The following is a 14077-nucleotide window of genomic DNA, read 5'->3' on the forward strand; positions in this document are numbered from 1 at the left end:
CTGAGGACATATGCAATGAGCTAGCAATCTTATTTGGATGTAAAAAAGAAACTATGCCATTTACATACTTAGGACTACTTATGGGAACTACCAAACCTAATATTGAAGATCTGACACCTATGGTTACTAAGGTAGACAGAAGACTAGCAGGATTATCTAATTTGCTATCTCATTGTTCTAGGCTAGTGGTTATTAAATCTGTTATCTCATCAATGCCAAATTTCATCATGTGTGCCTTAAAAGTATATTATACACACCTTGACCACATTGAAAAGTCTATTAGAACATTCCTCTGGCATGGAAAAGATATTGAGAAGGGCTCTAAAGGAAAAGCTTTGGTCAAATGGGATAATGTTTGCAAGACAAAAGAATCAGGTGGATTGGGAGTATTAAACCTGAGAGAACACAATAAGGCACTCTTGATCAAGAATCTATTCAAATTCTACAACCATCAGAATATTCCATGGGTGAATCTTTTATGGAGAGCTTATTACAGTGATGGTTTATCTAATATTTCCAGGAAAAACAGAGGATCCTTTTGGTGGAAAAACTGTATTTCTCATCTCCAGATATTCAAGCAAATTACCACTTGCACACCACAATCAGGAAGTTCTATTATACTCTGGAAGGATAAATGGTATGATACTGTGCTGCATGAGAGTTTCCCTCACCTATATTCCTTTGCAAAAAATAAGGAGATTACTCTGCAGCGGGTAAAACACCTAAGTCTGGATGAATTATATGATCAATTTCAATTACCTCTATCTATTATTGCAGCCCAGCAAATTAATGATCTCCACATAGCCATCAGCTCCATCACAGACAGCAGCAGCTCTTATGACAAATGGAACCTTACTAATGGAGGAAATAAATTTTTGACCAGGAAGGTGTATATGGATTTGATAAAAGAACCCCATGCACCTAAACCCTTCAAATGGATTTGGAAGTCCCCATGTTTACCAAAACATAAATTCTTTTTTCTGGCTTCTATTGCAAGATAGACTTAACACAAGAGATCTGTTATCCAGGAAAAATTTCCACTTACAATCTAATAAATGTGTGTTATGTATGGAGAATGCTGAAGAAACACTGGTCCATCTTTTTTTCTCTTGTGATTTCAGTCAGGTAATATGGTGGAAAATTGGTGAAGAATGGAACACAGATCTTCAACTTATTGATATGATCTTGGAGAATTCTACCAGATCTAATAATCCCTTCTTCAAAGTTGCAATGATAGCTGGATGTTGGAGTATATGGAATCACAGGAACAAGATCATCTTTGAGAATGAACAGAAAAGTGTCCAGGAATGTTACTATTTTTTCAAAGCTTCTATACAGGAGATTAGACACAGAGTTAAACCTAGCTTGAAAGAAGGCATGCAAGCATGGATAGATACTTTGTAATTTTTTAGATTCTTGTTTTTTATTTTCTCTCTCTTTTATCTTGCCCTCCATTTGTATATAACCACGCCATTTTTTTGGGCACCATATATGAAAATGACGCAGTGGGGGTCTTCCCCACTGTATTTTGCGTCAAAAAAAAAAAAACAGGCAGACTTTTGGTTTCCTTGCCTCAACTGTAGAGAACATTTGTTAAGTCAACATAATCTTTTGAAATGATTGAAATATGTATATTCCAATATTGATGACCTCACAATATAGCTAAGAGGTTTTTTCTATGGATAGATACATCAACCAATATTAAAGAGTGCACAATAAGAAAGAGGAATGGTGTGGAGTACCACTATATTCCAATTCCAAAGACACAGTAACATACAGAAATTTGATCTGCAATGGGAAAACAAAACAAGGTACTTTTTGAAGAAGGTAGAAATCTGAATCTCTTCAACTTTGGCAACATGTATTAAAGCAATTTGTAACTCAAGCATCGAGATTATGGATGATTACACTAAAAATCCAGTCTGACTCCCCACGTCCAGAGAAATAACTCATATCGTACATCTAATGCATTTTGTACTCGACATCCAGCAATTATGAGTTCCACTCTGGTGCATGCTTGTTTCCATCTTGTGCAGATGATAAGGAATCATAACCAAAAGAATGTAAAAAGGATAAATCTGGTGTGTGTGTCTGTACTTTGCATGTGGCAAATATATAGCCAGGATTTGAAACTGAACTTAATGAAATATTGTCTGTTGGTACCAAAATCCCAAAGTTGTTTCAGGGAAAAAAACAATATCGCTAGCAGAGCATAATATGTAAGAAGCGTTGTTTGATCTGAAAGCTAGAGACAAGAGAAACTCTATTTTGTACGATGTTTCTATTTTTATACATGCAGCAAGCATTTTAAGTAAAATATCAAAACAAAAGAATTCATCATATGGTTCGTCGGCTATTTTCCCGCTGGAATTTGTGAGAGCAGAGGATGTCAGTGCAATACACTGGAAGAGAGTGGATTTGTAGCCACCCGGTGGCAATGCCCCCCACCAGTCTGCCGTCCGATGACGCCCTGGAGATTCGGTCTGCAATAGAAGTAATCAATCATGGTGCGGCTAAAACTCAGTAGATCTGGTGCAAAACTGAATTTCGTCCTAATTATATGCTGATATGGCATGACACAGCAGAGACGTGCAGCGATATATCCGGCCCTTTGACCATTTGATGCCAGGCCGCCCACGTGCCTCTGTTCACAAGCATGCATGCATGGCACGGTGTGGAAGTACCAAGTTGCTAGTCGAGCCACGCATGTGGATACAAACATGCATGCAAGTCTTGTATGTGCGTCGTCCCTTTTTTTTTTTAACAATATGTGTGTCGTCCCTGTGCACGGCCCTTCTTCTCGCAAGCATGTGCGACGCTCGCAGTCGCAACTCCCGCTGCTGGTTGTCCGACCAGCTAAGTCAGCTTGACACGCTCGCCTCGGCCACGATGCACACTCGCTCGCTTGACTACACGCGCCGACTCGCCGCCCGAAGAGGGATCAGCAGCAGAAACTCGCCGCGCGCGCTAGTCGGCCCTCCTGCGCTCATGGGCTTATGCATTGCTGCTGCTTGCTTGTGCATGGCTGCAAAAGCTAGGTTGGGAGGTTTGGCTGGCCGCTCGAGAGGTTTGGCGGCAGCAGCTCGCCGGCTGATACATTGCTGCTGCACGCTAGCTAGTGAGTTGCTACAAAAGCTGGAGGCATTGGTGCTAGTTCGTCTAGGTAAGCGCAAGTGGCTCGTGCGTCACTACAAAATCATGAATATTTCACACACTATTTTTGACAAAATTTGAGCAAGAGAATCATGGAGAGGAGAGAGAATGGAGAAAAAAAGGAGGCGCATCAGCTCGCTCCCTCACACGCTCGGTTTAGACGAAATAGGGACGCAGTAGGCTGATAGGAGCACGACCCACGCATGATTTTCTTTTACTTGGACGACATGTGAATTAGGAGTGGTGGCATTTAAACCGACCACTTTCGTCATCATCACCACCTGGTGGTGGCATGCAAATTTATTGAGTGAAGACAATAAGGGGGAGCAGACATTGAATAAGTGGTCGTGAACGCAGTATGCTGCAGCGGTCTGTCCTCTCTCCGTGTGTGGCAGGTGCACTCGAACACTGGCGTATGTTGTAGCTTGTGCAGATGTTTTGCAGATAGTATAGCTAATTAGAGCTTGAGATGGAATATTACATTTGCAACCATACCGAATCTATATGATGAATCCGACGGCAGCCAATGGGGGGGCATTGCCACCGGGTGGCAAGAACACATTTACCTACACTGGAAATTCACATCACCTAAATATGCGCAGTTTACATCAGGGAGTAGAAGTTCACCTAGAGAGTGAACGCCGCATGCACCAACTGCCCTTCGTGCTGTCGGGGCCGTCACCGCGATGAAAGGCAGTGCTTCCCGCTGCCATGATGGGCATCCTACAGGGCGGCTTTCCCGAAGATCCGGCCTGCTGCCGAGCTCCAACTCTACATGTTATCCGTTGCTCTCGTCACGCTCGCGCGTGCGTCCGGTGCTACGGGAACGCGCCCACTTCTCTGTGCTTGTGGCGGGCAGTCCGGCAGCGGTGGACACAGTCGCGTGGTGCCCTGCAGGACGCCGGCAGCGTGCGGCGTGTGAGCGGCTGAGGGCGAGGCGGCGGCAGCGAGCAGCGCAACGGCGGCGGAGGGCAGTGCTCTGTGCTCTTGAGATTGGTTGGTCGAAAAAATGAGGGGAATTGATTAGCTCGGTGCGGTTCAGACTTGATGAGGCGCAATTTGTGCGAGGGCCCGTGATGGAACGGGACGGACACTGTTTTACCACGAAACTCGGGAGTGTCAGTCCACTAGTAGAAAAAGGGGCTTCCGTCCAACCCTTTAGTACCGGTTTCGTTACGAATCGGTACTAAAGGATGCATTAGTACCGGTTGCACTGCACATGTCTTTAGTACCGGTTCGTAAGGACCTTTAGTACCGGTTCGTGTCACGAACCGGTACTAAAGGGTTAGCGTCAGGCGGAAAACCTTTAGTACCGGTTCGTGACACGAACCGGTACTAAAGGATCCTTTTTTGCTTTGTAAAATACAAATGAAAATGATAGAAAATTAAAAAAATAAAATGTTTTCAGATTCTTGTATGTTATGCAACCTACTATTCGGTGAAATTAAGAAATTCGAATTTTGTCTTTTTTGCAAAAAAAAATTAAAAAATGATAAAATCGCATTAATTTTTGCATACGACGTCGGAAAAATGCGTACAATATATCAAACTTATCGTGAGAAAAAGTTACATCCGAATTCACCTGGGTTTACCCGGTTAGCCATTTTTAGATTCTCAAAATTCCAAATGAAAATATGAAAGCAGGAAGATTTTATTTTTTTCCAGAAATTTAGAAATTTATATATTTTTTATTTTTTAAAAATTAAAATTAATAATTATATGATTTTTTGAGTCCTAAAATATTACTATTACTTTTAGCAAATTATAAGATTTTCAAATTTTCAGATTTTAGGTTTGGCAAAAAATATTAAAATTTTAAAAAATAGTTAAAAATAATACAAATTTAAAAAATTAATTTTATTTATTTATTCAACATTATTATTACATCATTACTTTTTTTATTAAAATAATTATTTGGAAATTAAACAATAAAGAAGTGTGACACCGACCAACATGTTAATAGGATTGATATGATACTACTATCACATACATGCGCGCGAAGCACTTGGAAGTGGAACGGCATGGAACTTGGAAGTTAAGCGTGCTAGTGCAGGAGTAGTGTGAGGATGGGTGACCGACCGGGAAGTTTGACCATGGGTAAGTAATTTGACTAGAGATAAAGTGTAGTTAGAGACTAACGAAAATACTAGAAATTCTGGAGAAAAATAAAAAAAGAGGGAGTGAAAAAAATAAAATAAAAAAAGGGAGTGAAAAATAATTAGAAAAAATGGATAAAAAAATTAAACGAAAATAGCCTTTAGTACCGGTTCGTAAGGAACCGGTACTAAAGGTGGGAGACCTTTAGTACCGAATCTTTAGTACCGGTTCCAAAACCGGTACTAAAGACCCTTTAGAACCGGTACTAAAAGGGGGTTTGTCTACTAGTGGTCACTGTTGGATTTTCGTTGAACGGTCAGGATCTGTTGGATCGGGATCATCATGGTGCCAACAACAACACGCGGCGCGCGCCAAAAGATTTTTACTGGGCGTGATTGTATCTGCATGGCATTGTTTCGCCATCGATGGGGAAGAAGGCGATCAGGAGAGTCAGTAGTTTGGCTGCTACCGTGGGGTCATTGGGCTGCATGCTGAGGTAGTCGTTGTCGGGTCCGTGACCTGGGCCTGCGAGGTAGCCAAGCCATTGAAAAAGGCTCGTATCTTTGATTCAGAGGATAGCAAAATCAACGGAATGGGAGATATAGTTCCAACGGCTCACAGCCCACAGCCCATATATAGTGAAAACAAAGTGAAACAACGGAAATAATGTTGAACATCCGGGAGCTTAGGGCTCATTTGATTCATAAGATATGAAAATTATAGGAATAGAGAAAACATAGAATTAAGATGGCTAGTTGAACTCTATAGGAAAATTAGTTGTGTTTGATTGAGCCAACAAATTTTTTTGTGAGGTGTGACCTAATGTTTTATTTCTATAGAATTTGCACTATAAAAGTTTTATGAGATTAATTCATGTAGGACATGTTCCTATAAATCAAACATCTAGTGATTTTTTTCATAGGATCTAAATTCTACACAATTTCTATACGAATCCTATGAATCAAAGAAATCCTTATGGAGTGCCATTACAATTCGATGATACCACGCCGAAAGAAACCGCAGTATGGCATGCGGAGACTCGATCTCTTTCGCACAATCAAAGTAAGTAAGTCACTAGCCATTTATGCAGTACAAACTAGGGTATAAAATAGTACTACACTGAAGAATAAGTGCAACTCTAGAAAATCCCTCAAATTGTCATATGATCTATGACATTTGGTCTGCCAGATCGGATGCCGTAAATCTCATTCCGAATAATTTATATTTCTAATTCTGCCTAATTTTGATCACATGGTGCAAACAAAAAAACTCATACATAAAGGAACCTATAAATAAGATATAGATCCAAACATAATTCTTACATATCACACAACGCATAATTCTTACATCAAATGTATCAATTAGGAACAAACTATATATTTAGCTAAGTCACCGGTGCCGCAAAAAGGCCAAGGAAGCCGTCATCGATCACTCAATGTCATCATTGTGGTCTATCAACTACTAGTGCTTCTTAAAATAGGCGCACAGGATGCCACGATCGTTGCGGGCTCGATGGTGTGGCACCTAACTCCCTCCTATAACTACTCCTGATGACCATTATTCTAGTTGCCATTGAAGTCACGCTTCAAGCAGCGAAGAGTCCTATGCTAAGCGGTTGGACGAGTTTATGTAGTTTGTAGGCTCTGAGGCGGGTGAAAATAAATATAATTATTTATACTAAACTCCTACTTTCTTATAACTCGTATTTATCAATTCATGCACATATATTGTGCTAAATTTAGGCCATATTTTGCGATACAAGTTTCATTAGTCATACATCGTGTCTAAAGAAATATTTAAACTAAATCCTCTCTTCTATGAGAAAATAGGAACAAAAGCATGTCACTTGATGAATAAAGTGTGTATATATCTATATGTGCACCCTTACCTATCTTGGCATAGCTCTTTATCTTAAATGCTACCAGAATTATGATTCAGTGTACTCAGATAGAAAAATCTAGAGTATATGGTGTTTAAACTAATCTTTCATTGAACCATTAGTCTACTATTTTTATTTTTTAGAGTATTTGGGTCCTTGCGTGTCCTGATGGTAAATATATAAAAATAAAATACCGTAGGGGCTTCCCCTACGGTCATGCTCCAAAAAAATCTATTTTCATTTTTTAACTAGGTACTATTTTCATTTATTGTGTCATATGCGTATACATATAACAATGTCTTCAGTAATATGTTAATGGCGTGTATATCATAGGTATTTATCATCTCTCTAGCTAAGATAATATTAAGTACAATGTGTGTTGGATATATATCAATTTTCCCATGATTTAATCCATGAAACTACTAGATAAAACATGCCTAAATTCCTTGAGATTAATCTGGTCATGCAAATCATGATAGAATAGATAAGCAATAAGTCTAACCTGATTGGTAGGAACAACATATTAAGCAGTAACAAATTTGAACATATTGCTAGAAACAGTGTTTGAAGAAGGATTGTAGAGGTACGAGTCAAGAGTACATACGGTCTAGAAGATGAACCAGCGTTGGCGTCGCCGTTGGTTGAGAACCATATCACCAAAGGGGTTGTTGATGTCCAGGAAGAAATCTTCGTTGGGGAAGAAGTCCTTGACGTCTATTTTGATTTCTGTAATGAAGAAATCATGATTTTATATGATGTCCACTGTTATATTAATATGCTCAATGTTTAATTGCATCACTATATATTGCACTGTCGAAAACAAGCAAAAAAGAATCAAAACTGTGACACTATGCCAACAGGTGTACATATGTGACCGTCGGCACAACACCGTTTACTTGTCGCGCCGGCTATCCAGAAAAGGACACGTGAAAGCATGTCCATGGTTTAACCGTCGGCATAGTTCATGTAGGTGAGCCATCAGCGGCACGCACCAGTGAAGGACGCGTGGCAAAGCTACATCGACGGTTTAACCCGTCGGCATAGCGCCACCACCGTTAATCTCCCACCCGTTCGGTTAGCGCCCTGACAGCCGAAGCTGTGCCGATGGCTGAGAAAAACCGTCAGCATAGAGCGGCTATGCCGATGGGTTTACTTGGATGCCATCAACACGGTTTACCGACGGTGCTGACCCGACGGTCACCGTCGGCATAGGGCTGTGACAACGGTTTTGGCCCCTATGCTGACAACTAGTACCATCGGCACAAAACCGTTTTCCTGAGTGGTACACACTTCAAAAAATAAATCCTTGAAATGTTTGGACTTTCCACTAATAAATTAATTTTCACTCCTCGACACTCTAGCTCCCTGCTAGAGATGATTAGCGAGCGTTCGCTGGACCATTAAGTTTGCAAATAGCATTCATAACGTGCTCAACCGATGAAACTTGAGAATGACACAAGGTGAAGCAGATAAGTGCAGTAAACGACGATCATAATCCGGGTCAAAGTATAGGGTGTATTGAAGAATATGGCCAGGGAAGCTTTGGGCTGTAGTCCGGTACGTAGGTGTATGCGTAAAGGAGACATGAAGCTGTTTCGATGATTCGAAGGAAGAAGAAACTACGCGCGGACGCACACACAAGCAACACTCTGCTTTGGTTTATACACGCATTAAGATGGCGTACTCTTGGAAAAGTTACTGCTCCGGATTTGTCAATTTCACAAAGTAACTACTCGTAGGAAGCAATGTCTTGGTCAAATGTTAATGTGGTAATGCATTGTTCACTCCAGGAATGATAAACCGTGCAGGTGGCCGCGGAAGGAAATGATATCAGGTGACGCTAATAAGATCTCAGAATTCGTTTTAGAGTGCAATGTCACAAATTCTTTGCAGTAGAAGTTTTGAATGTTCCTTTTGTCGTTGTTTCGAACTTGTTTCTTCTAGCTAGGTAGACGGATCCGGTTTTTCGAATTTATTAACATGCATGTAAACAGTAAATATTTAGAGCAATATCGAAGAAACAACCCTTTTCTAAAAAAAACATCAAAGAAGCACAAATATTGGAATGAATACATAACAACGTTAACATAATTCATGTAGAATATATATCTGCAAAAAGTGGATCACTTTCGTGTTGAATTACTTGTCAATACTACTAAACATACCGGTTTGCTAGAAAATAGTGAAGGTTATTGAACGTACGGTTCTCTCACCAATCCATTCGTCGCGAAGATTAAAACACACTAGATAATTCCCCGCGCGTTGCTGCGGAATAAATTGATGAAAAAAGTTAAAATTTTATATGCTCGTAGAAAAAAATGTACACGGCCATTATACTACCTGTCATATAAAAATACATGTTAGAACTTATAATCAAATAACCATCGCCTAACTCATTCACAAATGTTGGACATGCATATATATTCTGGAAGAAAATGACCGATGTCATTTCAATATTGTTAACTTTGCGGTGTCACAAAAATGAAAAGCCCCGTGTACATTTATGCTCTGAAGGAGACGGACATTATTTATATTTGAGCTCATCATCTGTAACATTTGCAGTGAGGACGTAACATGATTAAGGATACAATACTAAACAAATAATCCATGTAATTGATATTGCATAATTAATGGACATATATGAAATGATTCCTTATAGTCGCTGCTAGATCATTAGTCCAAGAACCAATACCTCACAATCTGCAAGCTGCAAGAAACATGATTCGTGGAATGGATCGGGTACTCGAAGATAATGGATTAATAGATGTAGGACTGTCCAATTGTCTTCTCACTATATAGTAGTATTAGTGTTCATCACAGTATAAAAAACTACAACGTTAGTATTTGAGCATTCTTAGATCTGAAGATTAGTGAATGTACATCTAGCAAGCTATATGTATTAGCTAATATTTTCAGAAGATCTTTCGATAACAGAAAAAGAAAACTGTTCATAGTTCTATCATGAAGTAATTTGTTTTGGAAAAGGCTCACAGTAGAAATAATGAAAAATGGGAAAGTTCTATGAAGGAAGATTCAAGGTCAAGATGGCACCTTACAATCACTTCTAGCCAAGACACGTCACATTCATCCTCTTAACAGAGGAAGGGCATGAAATATTAGCTTTCCGATCTTATTTACTACAACATTTAGTCCTGAAGTGACACAGTACAGGAGAGGAAGAGCCATTCATGACGGGAAAGAGTGAGAACCATGGCAAAGATATGTCCAGTTGAATTGAACCATTCAAGCTGACCAGAAACCACACATCCTGCAGAACCATTAGTTACATCGTGGGACAACTAAAGTGTAGAAGCCACATGAATTTGATCCGGTTCTAACCAAAATCGGCAGGTGTGAGCTGACCTTGTTCAGGGGATGGAGATCCTCCCACTTCAGGGGTCTGGGCGAGCATTGGGGATTGAAGCTCAAATCAATCCAACAACAGCAACATGGCTCTAGGATTCAGAGGGTGGTCGCCCCGGAGAGAGATTTTCCCTTGCGTACGTCCCGCAACGTAGTTCGCGATAACGTCGGTGGGATTATTGCTTGCAAGCGACTGAGAGTCATGATCTGATGACCGTGCATTCGATGGACGACGGCCTGCAGAGAAATATGGAGGCGAGGAAGAGGAAGATGGTGGCGATGCAAGTCGCAATGGAGTCGATCGATGGAGTTTAAAAGGTGGCGAAATCTACGCAAACTCATCGTATGTTGCCATCGTTTCCGTTTCTCGCGGAGATGTGGAGATCGTGCGGGAGAGGAAGAGAGTGCAGAGTTACGGGATTGATGGAGAAGAGGAAGAGTCTGTCGTCAATGTTTGTATTCGGAGGCTAGATTCGTTCGGTATCTGTGTAGAAGACCAACAATGCTGGCAGCCTGGCACATCGCGTGAGCATCAATGAAGATGGAGGAATGGGCTGTACTTGGATGGGCAGCCCATGGGCTGCTACGGTTGTTGTTCTCTGGCTCAATAATTCTTTTGTGTTGCCGTGAGGAAACGACGCCGAATTAAGTTGAAACGGAAATGGAACCGAACGGAATAGAAGATTTGATGGCGTGGCGCATGTGTCAGAATGATGTGGACTTAAAACTGACCAAAGTGACGTGGCATGCTTGCATGTTAAGAGAATTCACCTTAGTGGGTTGCTCCTATTTAGATATTATAGATGAGTTGAAAACGTGCATCTCGATTAGCCAAAGCCCATGACCTTGGGAGCCAACTCTAGCAGTGGCTCGAGCGTGTCCGGCTTGAACTTGCGGGCGAACAAGGCGCAGAGCTCTGGCACCCCGCCGTTGTAGCTGCAGTTCCAGCTGGACAATCCTCGCCTCATCTCCCTGATGTAATCCTCCGTTACATCGCTGCCGTTGTGGCTCTTGGGGTGTGGCCCTTGCGCGTGCCGCCAGTCCGAGTACATGAGCGGCCGGTTGGAGTTGCGATCGCCGAGGCCCAGCACGTTCAGCAGCGTCGGGATGTAGTGCTCCTCCATGTGACCGACTCCGTGCTTGCCGTCCCGGAACACGGGGCCGTAGTAGGTCTCGTCGGAGATGACCTCGAGGGCAAACTCGCGGTCCATCACGAACCACTGGTCGCCCTTGCGCCACTGCGCGAGGCTAATGTTGTGCTCGGCGAAGTAGGGCCTGTGGCGCACGCGGCTGTCCCGGCGGTCGACGCTGTCGACGAAGTTGGTGCCGGCGCCGGTGATGTAGGCATGCGCGGTGGGGAGGTCGACGAGGGGGATGCACGACTCGGAGAAGAGCGCAAAGTGCGCGTTTGAGAGGTCCAGCAACGCGTTCCCAAGGAGGCGTCGCTCCGCGTCCAGGAGGTTGATGTTTCCCCACATTGTTCTCTAGCATCGTAAAATGTTTTCTTCAGAAATCGACTAATTCAGACGACTTAGATTTAGCGAAACGAAAAATCATGTAGGTAGGTACCTGGCTTGGAATCATGCGGCCGTAGAACGGAGAGTCCGGCGGCGGCGAGCCAGCATAGTCAGGGCTCGCGTGCACGTAGATGGAGTAGAGCTCCTCGTGCCCCTCAAAGAACTTGTCCCACAGAGGGCGCAGCGGCAGGTCACCCCTCACCAGGAACAGGAATGCGATCTTGGGCGCGATGACGTGCTTCGGCTGGCTATTCATCCTCGGCGCCATGGACGCCCTCCAGAGCAGCTCCTCGTCGGTCATGTTGTGCATGACGCCGGCGCTCGGCGCCAGGAAGTCCGTGAACGCCATGCGCCTTCCCTCCAATGGCGTCGTCGACGGTGCAGGCGGCGGCGGCGGCTGGGAAGGAGGCGTTGGTGGCAGGATACAAGGTACTGTCTCTGGCGGCAGCGGTGATGGTGTTGGTGCTGACAAGATGTTTTGAATGTAGAGATTCTGGAAGCTGGTGCTGGACATCCAGCCCAGCACATATGCTAAGCTGAAGACGAGCAGCAGAGGTACCACGCCGACGCCGCCGGAACGACGAACGGGCATGGGCTTCTTCATGACCTAATTCCGACCTAGCTAACCTCGTCGAGCTTGTAATGCACCATTGATTCTGCCTAGCTCGATATATATGCAGATCAACACTAGCTTGCTCTTGAAAAAGGTAGCCATGAAGCCGATGACTCTATATAGGTTACTTTCATAAGCAATGGTACTGAATAGTTAACTACCAATCAATCTGTTGGTCATAAGGATTGTGCAAGTCGAATAAAGAGCTCAAATACACCATGTAGAGATATGTTCTACATCCACAAAAGGAACTTCAGTTTCAAACTCGAAAATACTCTTTCAGTATGAATATTGGACGGTTGGATTGTAATATCACGTATTTTTCAAACTCTACGGTACCTCCAATAATTGGAAGTTCTGCACATTTGCTAGGTGTGTGACACCACTTGGATTACCGACATCAGACGTTGCTTAATTATGACGCATGTCATAGCTAGGTCAACAGAGGAAGCTCACATTGGAGATGACGACACAAGCACACAAAGAGGAGACGCCGTAGATCACAGTAAAGGAGGGTGCATGAATAATTAAATTATGGGAGTGGCTTTCTATAGTTTGACTAAATATATTTTGTCCATCGGTGATTTTTCATGTAACCATCAGATAGAGATCGTGCGTCCCCTGGCTGCCACACTAGATTTTTTTTTGAGAACATTGGAAGGGGTATCCCCTACCTTAAAATTTTAATTAAGGGAGCTAAGGCAGCTCAACGTTGTACATGCAAGAGGTTGCAGGGAGGGAAAATATCTAGAGAAAAAGCAAAAACACAGAGGAGGGAATTTTATACAGTCCAATATGTAAGTCAATGTTGGATAGAAGCCTTCTCCTCATGTTTGGCTCTAAAAGCCCAAAGTTTGCAGGTGTCCATGCATTGCTTGACTACTATGTGAACCGGGATTTCCACATCATCAAAAACTTTCCTGTTTCTTGCCAACCAAGTGCTCCACAAAGCAGCTGTAATGACTAAATTCCAGGCATTTTTTTTTCTGAACCGGGCATCTCTCCCTTGCGGTGTCATAGATATTTGTAAGCTTCTCGCAGCTGGTTAAGTTAATCCCTAAAAGCGCAAGCATTTAAACTGTTCTATCACAATTCAGATCAAAATGTTTAGTAGTCTCCCTTTCCTTGCAGCCAAAGGAACATCTCTCGTCATCCACAATTTTTTGATGGAGCAAAACAACTCTAACTTTGATCATTCCCTTAATCAGCAGCCAAGCAAAAAATTTACCTTTTTTTGGTGCTTCACATCTCCATATCGATTTTGCACTTTCTTGCCTGATACCGCCCAGTTCATGATGTTGTACAGGTTGCTAACTGAGAAAGAGACTGTTTTGTCAAATCGCCAGCCCCTCTTATCGCCTTCTGAGTTTTGCAGATTATAGGTGCCGAAGAACCGAATCAGTGCTTCCTTTTCTTGGTCGGCCCAGACAGAAGTGATATGGTTAAGATGGATAG

At 42.5% G+C, this 14077-nt stretch overlaps 1 protein-coding gene across 1 annotated transcript; it reads right to left on the reverse strand.

The window, feature by feature from the left end:
- Positions 1 to 11193: 11193 nt before the first annotated feature.
- LOC127338119 (glycosyltransferase BC10-like) lies at positions 11194 to 12689 on the reverse strand. Its single transcript, XM_051364366.2, has 2 exons — positions 12062 to 12689; positions 11194 to 11976 (listed from the first exon to the last, which is right to left on the reverse strand). Exons 1-2 carry the CDS (start codon positions 12611 to 12613, stop codon positions 11320 to 11322), a joined length of 1209 nt encoding a protein of 402 aa, XP_051220326.1. The 5' UTR covers positions 12614 to 12689; the 3' UTR covers positions 11194 to 11319.
- Between the last annotated feature and the right edge of the window lie 1388 nt (positions 12690 to 14077).

This window comes from Lolium perenne, chromosome 3 (genome assembly GCF_019359855.2).
Source record: "Lolium perenne isolate Kyuss_39 chromosome 3, Kyuss_2.0, whole genome shotgun sequence".
Classification (NCBI taxonomy): domain Eukaryota; kingdom Viridiplantae; phylum Streptophyta; class Magnoliopsida; order Poales; family Poaceae; genus Lolium; species Lolium perenne.